The sequence below is a fragment of the Lissotriton helveticus genome, chromosome 3_1 (genome assembly GCF_964261635.1).
Source record: "Lissotriton helveticus chromosome 3_1, aLisHel1.1, whole genome shotgun sequence".
NCBI classification, from domain to species: domain Eukaryota; kingdom Metazoa; phylum Chordata; class Amphibia; order Caudata; family Salamandridae; genus Lissotriton; species Lissotriton helveticus.
The window spans coordinates 1490911536-1490924994 of NC_136061.1; the positions used below are offsets into that span (position 1 = coordinate 1490911536).

The window sequence follows — 13459 nt, forward strand, 5'->3', positions numbered from 1 at the left end:
GTTGCAACTGACGCTGAGCAGAACGAGGAGGATAAGCTTGTTGCAAAAGAACCTTCGTCTTCAACACTTTAGTCTGTTTCTCCATTTTATCCTTTTCTTCCTTATCCCTATTCTCATAATACTGAGCAGTAGCTAATATCTGGGCAGACGATGAAACGGCCCACGAACTCTCGGAGTCTTTTAATTTATACGATAATTCTGGGAGTAAATTAAATACGAATGTATCCACAAATAATCGCTGTCCACCTTCCGTACTCATATCTTGACCACCGTGGTCAATGAACGTCTCCTCGAAACGAGTAAAGAAATCGGAGACACTCATCTTTCTTCTATTTACATGCAGCTAACTTATCCCAGTTAACCCGTAAGGCTGGCATCATCGTTTTCATTAAAGCTTGTATTCTACCAGGCAATTCTGTGATCAAATCATCGGGTTTAGCACCACCTACTTGTGCTGCATCCGCAGCAGTTAAAGCAGCCCAATTACCACCTAAAGCTTGATCGTGGTCTTCCCTACGAATCCTAGCCCACAATGCTTGAGGCACTACATTTCCCATCAACAAATCAATATCTGCCAAATTCATAACACACACATCAACAGTCTGGGACAGTTCTTTATAATACACCGCAGGATTCTTACGAGGGTCCGGTAAAGACTATTTGAGCGCCAAGACTTCAGATCGTTTCCAGGGGACATGTACCCATATGCGCTGAAAATGAGCAGGGACACCAGGAACATTACCTGCCTGTGGAACCGCATCTCTCCATATTGGAGGAACTTCTCGCATAGGATAGTGTTTTATTTTACGCCGAACCGCAGGATCAGGTTCGAGAGAAGCTTGAGAGAAAAAGGAAGACCTAAAAGTGACAAGTGTCTGAAAGGCCTCCTCAACATCAGGACCCACAATAAGTCCTTTATCAAATTTAGCCTGTATGTCAAACAAACCCTGAGGAGGTAAATCCAAATCCATATCACCCCATCCTTTAACAAGTATATTACACATAACATTAAAAACATATCTCTGCATGGGCGCATTCCACTGAAGGAAAGTATCCAGGATATCGCGCACACTATACTGTGGACCACTCATGATCCAATTGTGAGCGAGAGAGTTTAACCTAAATTGTTAATCAGAGTCTGGGATTTGACTACAAGATTGCCTTCGGGACAAAATAGGAGTCAAATTAAGAGACCCAAAGAAAGGTGATAAAAGACCAGAAACAGTATTGACTAACCGTCTTCTAGCTGTAGGAGAATCTGACAGTAAAATGGGAGACAATGTATTAAGCAGATTCAGAACAGGGGGTCATTTTGTCCACCATAAGCGTGGAAGGGTATACTCAGATGTGAGTCCCTTGCTCATTGCACCATCAGGATTCAAGCAAGCCGGGCCGACGACGCCTGAAATGGCAGAAACCGGTCCCCGGAAGCTTGTTTCCTTCCCAGTATAAGAATTGGCTTGGTAGTTTGGTTTGCCCTGTTCCCATCATGCACTGGGACAGGAACAGACTAATTTGCATATAGCCAAGTTCTGAGCTGGGATGGTGCAGTGAGCTAAAAAACTGTGATGGATCAAGCCCTGATCTTTGGACTGGGTAAGAGTGGTCTGCTTAATTCAGGCACTCTGTTCATCACCACTCCCTTTTCTGAATCATTTTGTCCACCATAAGCGTGGAAGGGTATACTCAGATGTGAGTCCCTTGCTCATTGCACCATCAGGATTCAAGCAAGCCGGGCCGACGACGCCTGAAATGGCAGAAACCGGTCCCCGGAAGCTTGTTTCCTTCCCAGTATAAGAATTGGCTTGGTAGTTTGGTTTGCCCTGTTCCCATCATGCACTGGGACAGGAACAGACTAATTTGCATATAGCCAAGTTCTGAGCTGGGATGGTGCAGTGAGCTAAAAAACGGTGATGGATCAAGCCCTGATCTTTGGACTGGGTAAGAGTGGTCTGCTTAATTCAGGCACTCTGTTCATCACCACCCCCTTTTCTGAATCATTTTGTCCACCATAAGCGTGGAAGGGTATACTCAGATGTGAGTCCCTTGCTCATTGCACCATCAGGATTCAAGCAAGCCGGGCCGACGACGCCTGAAATGGCAGAAACCGGTCCCCGGAAGCTTGTTTCCTTCCCAGTATAAGAATTGGCTTGGTAGTTTGGTTTGCCCTGTTCCCATCATGCACTGGGACAGGAACAGACTAATTTGCATATAGCCAAGTTCTGAGCTGGGATGGTGCAGTGAGCTAAAAAACGGTGATGGATCAAGCCCTGATCTTTGGACTGGGTAAGAGTGGTCTGCTTAATTCAGGCACTCTGTTCATCACCACCACCCCCTTTTCTGAATCAATGTATTAAGCAGAGCAGGAGAAGGGTCAACAGTTGTAAGAGAAACTGACGGTAAAGGAGACTGAGGTACAGAAGTCGGTGGCAAAGGAGGTGGAGGTGGCAATACTGGAAGAGGTAATTGTGGAACAACTTGTTGAACAATAGGTTGTAATGGGGGTGCATTAGCACCTTGTACATAAGGCGGAGGTAATCTCAACAAATGAGACATTAAGGGATCTTCGTCAAGATCTTTATTCTGTGGGGGAGTAGACAACACAGGATAACATCTATCTATTGCCATACGATGCTGTCTTTCTGAGACTTCAATCATCTGATCAGTCTAATTATTCTTAAACTGTTGGGCAGCCTGTAAAATCGTCATATCTTGCGCTTTCTTATCTCTTTTTGCCTGCTTGATTTCTTTCTGTTTAGCTTCCTTACGCCATAGGCGGAAAGAGTCAAACATTGCCGGCCGGGCTTTTCTCTTAAACAAAATTGCTTCTAAATTATCTAATATGTCATGCTCAAAGCTACCATTTTGTGGCCACTGCAAAACTCCATCATTCTTTGTATATCGGATCCATGTTTCATTAAAAATAATAGGGCCAAGACCATGTTTCGAATAGAGCTCATAAGTGGAAGTTCCAACCGGAGGAATCGGACAAGAGTCCTCTAGACGGGAATCCCTATTACAGTCAAGACAGCAAAACTTTCTAAACTTACGAAGTCCAGGCATTTTGTAACGAACTGGACTATTCACAAACTTCAAGGGGTTTAAGGCAATGATCACAGCACAATCGTACTTACCTCTTGGCTTCGACTAATGCAAAAGTCAAATAACAAAAACAAAACAAAAGGGTGGGCGCTACCCACGAATACTTAACTAAGTGTTTTCTCACGCCAACAGATGTCCGTCTAACGTCTCGCGATACCAATCATCATCAGAGGGCCAAGGCAGGGCGGCAGTCAGGGCAGCAGTCGTCAGCAGCCGTTGGAAAGGAGTAGCCGCGCTGCAAAAGACTTTCGGTCCACTTCGACATACAGGAGTCGCTTGACGTGGTTCGCGAATCCTCCAGAATTTTCTTGCGAAGCTCCTCACGACCCTCGGGCTGAACCGCTACCACTGAAGCCGCCCACACGTTGGGCGCCAGTTGGAGAACCGGGCTTTATGGGCCTAGCGGCGCAGGGCACGCCTAATATCTCCGGGTTCACCTGCCTTGTCGGGCAGAGACACGAGACACTCTGTTAGGCGTAGAAAATCAGGTTTATTAGCTGCAGCTAAGCAAAGTTATCCAAGAAGTACAAAAGTATATTCTTAGGAGACTGCCACTTAACTCCGTGGCGCACAATCTTTTATAGCATACATATTTACAATGTCTACTCCCAAAACATACAAAACTAACGAATAGGAAAAGTTCGAAAACAAGCTATCAAGTATCTAGAACACGCCCTTCTTTCAGACCCCGTGTCTCTCCTCCCCTCAAGTTAATCAATGCTAGTGCATGTAATTCAATTTGCAGGTGGCAGGACGTATTTGCGTGTTTCAAAGGATAGTTGTGTAATAGGAGAATACAAGGAGAGAATAGCGAAGGCCAGTCAAACAAGATAAAGTACAGGAAGAATGGTGAGACCCAAACAGTCAACTAAGACAAGGATCAATCAGTCTAGACATGGATTAACAAACTCGGCCAGACCCTGACATTCGTTTCGTAAGCAAGGACAAGGGGGTACTTTTTAACAGAAGAGACGCATAATAGCTGAAAAGGCAAAAACACCATGTTCGTCGTGCTGCCTGAGTAAAGGCAACACAAAATGGCGACTGGACACAAAATGGCGGCTGAATACGAAGCGAAGTCGAAAACCACAGAACCTCAGGGCATCATTATGGCTCAATCCAAAAGTCTGTGCTGAAGTCACAACTGCAATTGCACTTTTGTGGGCCTCCAAAGGTATCAGGCTAATCAAGGACCTTTACGACAAAAACAATAGTCCACTCCCCCTTTTAGCACTGGCCAAAACATACAACCTCTTCAACTTAGACTGCTACAGTTTCCTAAAGAATAAAGGTAAACTCTTCAAGCTCAACCATTCTAAACACTTGATTCTAGTGACCCGACTCGCCTTATGGCAACAATAAAGACATATTGCCTCTAAAATTTGCACGTTTTTGCCCGACCCACAACCATCACAGAATGCGATTTTACGCACCAAATGGTGCAAGCCTTTCGACACACAGGTATTTGGCCACATCACTGCGATAACTGGCGAAAGATTTTTAAACTCTCTATAGGCAATAAAATCGCTCCCTCTCTTATACAGTCCAAATTCCTTGCAGTGAATCTCCTGCAAGCGACCCCACCCAGATTGCAGTCATTAAACTTATGAGAGGACAATAAATTCTGAAATTGCAACCAAGAGCTGGGGTCACACCAACACGTTTCTTGACTCATTCTGGCTACCGATACAAAACCAGCTGTCAGCAATATTTAACATACCTATAGCTTTAACCTTTCCCATAGTAGTACTTGGTCCCTAAACCACTGCAATCACTTAGACCCTAGAAGCCAACCATATGGCAGTGCAAGACCTTTGCAGTAAAAGTCATACTTTCCGAATGGAAATCATTCAACCATCTATCCCATCACACATGGTGAGCATGGGTCTCATATCTTCGAGGGGGACATAGCTTACAGTCCTAAAACCAGTCTGGCCCCCAATTTCCAGTGCAGTATGGTGATCCTTAGATAACTACAGAGAACTAAAATGTGTAAGGCCTTGCAGTGCAACCTATAATAGGTTCTCAAACCGGAATACTCACTCCTAGATACAGATATCCCACCATGCCCTTCTTCCCAGTACTTTTTCACATTTGGTTTCTCTTGACTATTAAGAGACAGTACATCATTATGATCTACATCTCGGGACAATATACACTTGCTAGATATTAAACATACAAGTCAAGAAAGCCCTGGTCCTATTTGATTACGTAATCTTCGTGGCTTACTGCAAAGGTTGTTTGTAATGTGGGTACCTAGACCTGCAGCGCTCTCATACTTATGACTTGTATATCGTATCTCCAGCTTGATTGATTTGTTTACCTAACTGTCATTGATATAGTTGTTATACGTGTATGCAGATCAACAGCACTTCACATGTAACTTGTATATCATATGCCTGGCATTTCAAAGTCAGTTGCCCATGATATCTGACTGTATGCTTGTTTCTTTTCATAAAACCAAAAAAATACTTTGGAATTGAAAAAATCCGGGTTATTTGACAGTTGTCCTGCTATCAATGCTGACTTGTTAGAAAAGGGGGTCGATGTACCAAAGGCTTTTGCCTATTCTGTGTCTTAGTGTAAATGTGATACTACACATTGGCCAAGATTGTTATGAGCTAGCCATTTTACCAATCAGTGAAAGATTTAGATACTGCCAAAAGATCAAATACTGTTTGATCTACAGTGTTAAGATCAAATCTAAAACATGCGTTTAAACCATGCACCCTAATCCACAAAACTGGAGGAAACAAAAGGAAGCTGAAAACATGTTTTAGTAACATCCTTAAACAACAAAACTCAAGCATAATAAGCTTAGAACAGTCATTCTTGCTGCTACCTTGTACAACAAAGTTGCATTTTGTTGGTCCCTTCTGCAAAGAATGAAAATTACTCATTCTATCTAACTTTGCTTTCTTCTAATAGCCTTTTAGTTTGTGGTTGTGAAGGTGTTTCAGTCATTATATATATTGCTGTGATGAGGACGGTTTTACTTTCAGTGATTTTTTTGTCTGTTACTATAGGTTTAAACGTAAAACCGTACCCTAACCATAATCAGTGATCAGATCAAAACCTCCTCCGTACAGTCTCATAGCTGCAAAGCATTTTACTCTATACCATTTAATGCAGGAACACAGTAGTGAGGGAAAGAGACTGGATGCCAGAAGTTGGAAACCTCTTGTATTTTTAGTCTAGGCTGGCAGGAGTGCAGGCAAGCTTCAGTGAATCTAGTGACCAGTATGTTCCACTACGTCTAAAACACGAAAACCAAAGCAGTAGAAGTGAAAATATTGGAAGGGAGTGTGCTATAAAAATTGGAAGCAATCCCTAGATTTAATGAGAGTCACTAGGATGGAAAAAGCGGAAGGGGGTAATAGGGGACAAATCTGCTTGTGCAAAAATGGGAGGAAATTCAGGATATGGATGTCACTGTCAGAAAAAAATGATTGTGACATCCCTGCACCGAATTTATCCAGAAGCACATTAGAGCAACATGATGCTAATGCACAGTTTGATACAAACACTGTTAGACTTTATTGAATTTGACAAGACCAAAGATATTGGGCATTCGCAAACATAATGTATGCTAGAAGTTACCCTTATACCAGTGAATAAGGTTTGAAATGTCCTACTGTGTCACATTGTTTTCACCTCTACTTTATTTTTTACAGGACATTTTGATGCACGACAGGCTGGTGACATGTCCACTCTATTTGATGCTGGAGGAATTGCTGGTTAGTTGTTGTCTTACACATAAATGTACAATGATGAATCTTTAATTCGAAAGTCAGATAAAAAAATGATAAATGTGAAGTTGGTTCACATTGTAAATGTAAAATGTAAATGTATGTGTCTTGTAAAGCGCACTGCTGCCCTGAGGCGTTGTGGCGCTGTAGACCGCTGGGGAACCCGTCCTGGCTATCCCTGTGAGATGGTCCCTACTGGGTATCTCCAAGGTGAAACCAGGCATCCCCGGCGAATGTGGGGGCCCGTTGTAGAGATGAGGTAAGCTAATGCCCAGAGTTGCCGAGTGTGATCCCTGGTTAGAGTAGGCACCAAGGCGAGAATTGTCGAGTCCGCTGACCCTGGTCCACGACCCTGCCGCGTCGGGAATTGAACCCTGGTCCCGGGCCGTTCTCTGCTTCCGGGTCTGCCGCCTCTAACCAGTGAGCCACACCACTCCACTGTCTATATATCGAGGGCCAGCTTTAGAGTTTGGCAGATGGGGGCCTCTGTAACAAGCGTGACGCAGTACCCTGTCTAGCAAACCAAGCGTCCAGCTGTCCTCTTTAGGGTCGGGGGACTGCCAGCTTTCTGACAATGGATCCCCAGTTTGCTTCGTTGACAGAAATCTTCGACAGACTGCCCAACGGAATGGGGGTTGTTGGAGAAAGGTAATTACACCGCCTGTCCGAATTAAGATGAATGGTGTGATGCCTTGAAACCAAACTCTCTCCCTCTTATACCTCCAAAGCTGAAGAAGGAATCCTCTCCGGTTCGCTGTGTCTCAGGTAATGCTCCTAATATTTGGAACTAGCTCCCCAAAGATTTCCGCGGCAACCCCTCCTTTCCCTTTTTCAAACGCTACCTCGCATCTCTATTACTCAACAACTACTTCAGTACAAACACAAACTGATCTATGACTCTCGAAGAGCCTACCCTCGTCTGCTAAATCCTCTGAAACAGTCATCTGACCCACTTCAGTCTCTCATCTCTCCTATCGTCATTACCATAATGCTGTAAAACTTAGTCTCATAAAATGTAAAGTGCTCTGATACCCTCTGGTCTAGCTAGCACTATATAAAACCCTAGAATAATAATAAATAATAATGGACCGACACCAATATATTGCCTATGGTGCATATTGTGTAGATTTACATGTATTTTGTGTTTATTTCAATTTATGAAGTCCTGTTACTGTGTTCTGAACATAGTTAGCAGAACATTTTATAAATCTTTGTCTAAATAAACAAAATAATGAAAGTTCAATAAGTGAGGATACTTGGTTTGTGTGTGTGGTGCATTTTGTATAACTTGAACATAGATATGATAGAACGGCCCCAATTAAATGGAAGCAAATATTTACTTGTAGTTTTAGTTAATATTAAAAGCAATGCATTATAAATTGTTTAACCTCTTGTAGACTGTGGTTGTCAAATGTTTATCCATGAGGACCAGAGCCTTGTAAGATTTAAGGTTTTTGTGCAGCAACAACATATTTTGAAATTGAAACCTAGTTAAACTTCATTTTAATTTTAAATAACATAAAGTAAACATTATGCTGTTTATAAAGGGTCAGAGAAAAACACAAAACTGCCTAAACCACCATTATTTTAAACAGGATTCAAAAGGCCAAACCACCAATTATCTAGTTTGACCAGGTAACTTTATTTATACCAACTGTTTATATCTATTTTTTCAAATTTGTATGAAAACATTTTTGGGCAAATCAGACAACTGTACATCCATATATTTACACTATTCTACAATACAATTTGCAAACAGATGATGACAAAACAAAAAACATTAAATGAAATGAATACTAACATCCTACATAAAACACAAGACTAATAACCAAGACCATACATCATATAATCATGTGCCTTGAAATTTGATGCTTGAATCAATTCAAAACTGAAGGAGTTTTAGTCAATAAATGACCACTGTTTGGACCAGCGATTGCTGGTTTAATGTTTTGAATAGCCAAAAGTGCTCCTTTTTAAATGCAGACGGGTTTCGATTCCAGGACACCAGTTCCTGGGATCTCTTCAGGGCGTTGTCATTGTATCAGATGATTTCAAAGAAAGGAGGAGCTGCAGAATATAATCTTGTAATTGCACGAGCCTTGTCTCGTGAAAATGCCAACTTGGAAGTCTTCCTTGCCTGTTTGCTGCTCACCTCCACGTTACATGCGAGACCCCATTCTTTTTAGGCCGCTAAATGCAGGATTTAGCTGGTTAAAGTCATGTGCCTTTTAATTGTAGACCCCGGGTGTTTTGTTCCGACGGGGTTATAGCTCAAATGTAGCGCGATGTCCTTTCCGTGCAGAACACTAACCGGTAGTGGTGTTTCTCTCCCTCCGTTACTGCTGCTCTTCTTTAGATCGCATCAACATGCAATAGGGTCTCCCTTAGGCGCTATTGCCGTGGTGCCTGGTGTTGTAGGGGAGAATGTATCTCTAAAACAAGGGCTGAATGGTCCGACAGGGTTCTTGGTTCTATCGCCACCGAGCAAAGGACCTGGTATAGGTCCTGGGAGCCCAGAAAATAATCTATTCAGGCATAACACTTATGGATGTGAGAATAAAATGTGAAGTCCCTGGTGCTTGGGTGTTTGGCCCTCCATAAGTCCACCATCCCTGTCTCCCTCAGCCATACAACGTCCTCTTCCGAGAGGGACCCAGACCCCACCTCCCTGAGGGGAGATGGATGTAAGGGTTTATCTATGGCTGTGTTAAAATATCCCCCTATCAGAACCAGTCCGTCCAGCAATGTGAGTGTCTCGTCTAGTGCCTTCCGAATAAAGCATTCCTGCATACAGGGTGCCCAGAGTTATTGTTTGCATACCCAGCTGTATTTAGTAAACTAGGAGATGACCTTTAAGTTCGGCTAATTTAGGGCCAATAGTGCCTCTGAAGGCGTATGAAAATAAGATAGCCACCACTCCCTCCTTGCGTTTCATTGAAGAGAATAGCTGCTGAGGGAAGGATCTGGATTCAAGCCGCTGGGAATCTCCGGCCAAGAGATGTGTCTCCTGGAGGAGGCAAATGTCCGCTCTGGTGTGTTAAAGGTAGGAGAGGATTGCCTTATGCTTGACAGGGTTGTTCAACCCTTTAACGTTTAGCGAGATAATTTTAAGTGTGTCATCCTTAGTCATAGTGGATATGTGGGGGCTTGCTTTATTAGAGTGGCTTGTCCCGTCGTCTCTCTCACCAGGGTGGCCAGCAAACTGGAGACCTGAATTGTTGGAAGGGATTTCTTAACTACCCCTCCATGCATTGCTCATTGGTACTTAATGAACAAACATTCAAATAGAAAACACCCTAAAACAGAACTTATTGCAGTCTTGAATAATGTCTCCAGGAGGGCTAGGCCCCTCAAGGCGGTCTCTGCCCTCCGACGAGAGAATTTCCTGATGGGGTTCATCGTGGTCTGAGGGCATCGTGAAGACCACTCCTCTCACGAACCCCAATAGCGTCCGTTATGTGTCCCCTTGGCAATCAGGCGAGCTTCGTTGGTTCAGCCTGTCCCCCCCCCTCCCCGACACCGTGCCCCCAGTGATGCTCTCGAGCACTGCCTTTCTTTCCTGTGCAGTGGCCTCGGTTTCAGGGCCTTCTTGTTTCTCCTACTGGCCTGCCCCGGCCACTGCCTTTTCCGTGCTCCCAACCTGAGTCCCTTTAGCCCGATCTGGAGCAGGTCGCATGCTGCTCTGAGGGAGCGTATCTTGCGGGTCTTCCCCTCTCATTCAAAGATCAGGCAAAAGGGATGGCCCAGGCATACGAGACATCGTGTTTTTTGAGAAACGAGGTCACTGGACGAAACTCTCGCCGCTTCTGGAGTTTTATTGCTGCCAGGTCTTGGTACAGTTGCAACAATTGTCCCCTAAAGAATGTTGCGTCAGTTCCCTTTTACGGTTCTTAGTATACATTCTTTCAAGGGGAAGCTGTGAACACAGGTGAATATGTACGGGGTGGCATGTTAGGGATGTTCTTGGGAGCCCCCCATGGTGAACTCGGTTTAGATGGATATCTGAACCGGACATGTCACCTAGGATCTGAGCAAACAGGGCCTGAACAAATTCCTCCAAGTTTCCTGCTTCCATCAAGGAAGGTGCATTCCGTATCCTGATGTTATTTCGTCTCGACCTGTTTTCTAGATCCTCAGCGTGAGCTTGGAGGTTGATTTGTCTGTCTGAGAGGCATATTATTTCTTGACGTAGTTGCTCTAGCTCCTCTTTCCTAGTTGTTTCCTCGTATGTTTCTAACATGTCAACTCTGTCGCCCATGTCCTAGCTGTCTCGCCTGACTCCTTGCAAGTCCTAGGCTAGGCCCCATTTAATCGGGGTGCGCAGCCAAATGGGGGTTCTAGGTGATCCTGGGGCGGGAGCCTAACCAACATATCTGAAAGAAACCGTTAGTTATAGATTCCTTACCTTAGAACTATCCCCAGGCATCAGACTGGATCCGGAAAGTTTTTAGTCAGCAGTACCCCTGTGCGTCGGAAGGTGGCGTCGGTCGACTCTGCATACGTTGTTGGCGTCGTGGTCTCCAGGATGATGTTGCAGTAGCTACATAGACGCCACCCTCGCGCACTGTTCTTTCTTTTCCGTGCCAGCCAGCACAGATCTGGAGAGAGCGGTACCTCCTGTCACTTTTTGACTGACTTTTTGTCAACTTTTGTCGACATCATTCCTGAGTCTTCGACTCCTGTTGCACATCAGGGATGCCCGGCTTCATTCTTTTGCTCACTTCGCCACCTCAGTTCAGACCCAGCTATATGCAAATCAGCCTGGACCCTGTGCCTCATGGGAACAGTCCTGCCCAAACTGCCAAGCCAGGTCTTCCCTGTACCGGAAACTAGCATCCTGGGACCAGTTTCTGGGTAACACCCTTCAACAGCCAGGATAGTTTGAATTCAGTGGCAACGTGAGCAAGGGACCCACGTCTGGGCATACCCTGCCAATTTACGGCTAACAAAGCAAACACAAGGAGATAATGGATGGAGCACTGTCACATTTCAGACACTCACCCGCCAGTCACAGATCTGGGTTGAATCCATCATCATTCATTAGCTCACTTCACCACCTCAGTTCAGACCCAGCTATATGCAAATCAGCCTTGACCCTGCGCCTCAATGGAACAGTCCAGCCCGAACTGCTAAGCCAAGTCTTCCCCGAACCGGAAATCAGCATCCTGGGACCAGTTTCTGGGTAACACTCTTCATCAGCCAGGCTAGCTTGAATCCAGTAGCGAAGTGAACAAGGAACCCACGTCTGGGCATACCCTACCAACTTAGGGCGAACAAAGCAAACACAAGGAGATGATGGACAGAGCGCTGAAACATTTCAGACACTCCCCCGAAGTCACAGATCTGGGTTGAATATATCATCATTCTGTAGTAGAGGATCTCTGTGTATAGTCATAATCTAGTGAATAGTCCCGCCCATGTGCGGGGACCCCGGAGCAATCAAAAATATTCTCTTAAGGTGTCGAAAAATGACACTTAAGAGAGAATTAAAGGCAGATAATGCAGCCTATATCCACAGGCTACACTGTCCAGTACTTCAACTAGAAATTCCACCAAAATTCCACAAACAGCAAAGCCTGTCCAGATTTCCCTTGCTTTAACAGCAAAAACCCTCTGGAATGATAGAGACGAAGACATGGACAGACAAGCCCCATAGGCTGCCATTATGTGGCTCAGAACAGGATACTGTGCCTTTAAGAGAACTTTCCAGAACTTCACAGTATCCCAGAATGCACTGCAGGTCCCTTTTACTTTCAGTTCTTTTTTCCCGCTCCTGCAAGCAGGACCCTGGAACATTGAGCTCTCCCTTTTCAAGGGTTTATTGGTGATTTTTTCACTTTTTTCAGATTACTTGAGTGCTTTTCTTGAAATACTTTGCTGTTTCTTCCTGTTTGTCTTTGGGTGCACTCTTTAATTGTCAAATATGCCTGCATTATTCGACAAATGCCCTGAGTGCTCCAGGAAGAAGGCCAAGTCTGACCCACACGAGGTGTGTATCATCTGCCTTCCTTCATCCCATGTCCCAGAGGAGTGTGACATCTGCCAGGGTTTCTCTAGCAGGACCCTGGGGGATAGGATGAAGATCAGGCTTCAGGGCCTCGAAGACAGAAGACGGAAGGCACAAGGTGGGTCTGGAAGGGCTTCATCTGCCCATGCTGAGGCCACTGGGGGGCTCCCCAGGGGCAGGAAGACCAGCAAACGTCCCCATTCTCCGTCGGCATCGATTGCACGGACCACGACGTCGAGAGGGATGACTGCAGTCTGTTCCCCGTCTCCCCAGGGCTCTGGGTCGAGGCAACATCGACGCTCGGCGTCGAGGGAACTGAACAGACCGCCGTCGAAGTCTCCGGTGACGATTTCGTCGTTGTCGTGTATTCGACGTCGAGAGGCCCGGCGTCGGCGCTCGCCGTCGAGGCGACACCGCCGTTCGCCGTCGGCGAAGAGGAGAAGGTCGCCGTCGAGGGGATCCTTGATGTCGAGGAGAAGATCGCCGTCGAGGCGTAGGAGGTCGCCGTCGAGGCAAAGAAGGTCGCCGTCGAGGCGAAGGCATTCGCCGTCGAGGGATCCGCGCTCGCCGTCGAGGAGACGAAGCTCGCCGTCGAGGGGCC

The 13459-nt window shown here is 45.3% G+C and overlaps 1 protein-coding gene across 3 annotated transcripts in view; it reads left to right on the forward strand.

Moving 5' to 3' along the window:
• SLC37A2 (solute carrier family 37 member 2) overlaps positions 1-13459 on the forward strand; it is a 928549-nt gene that overhangs the window by 644573 nt on the left and 270517 nt on the right. For all 3 annotated transcript variants that reach the window (XM_078682149.1, XM_078682150.1, XM_078682148.1), the window contains one exon: positions 6777-6839. In XM_078682149.1, coding sequence (XP_078538275.1) covers positions 6777-6839 — 63 coding nt within the window. The remainder of the gene's footprint in view (positions 1-6776; positions 6840-13459) is intronic.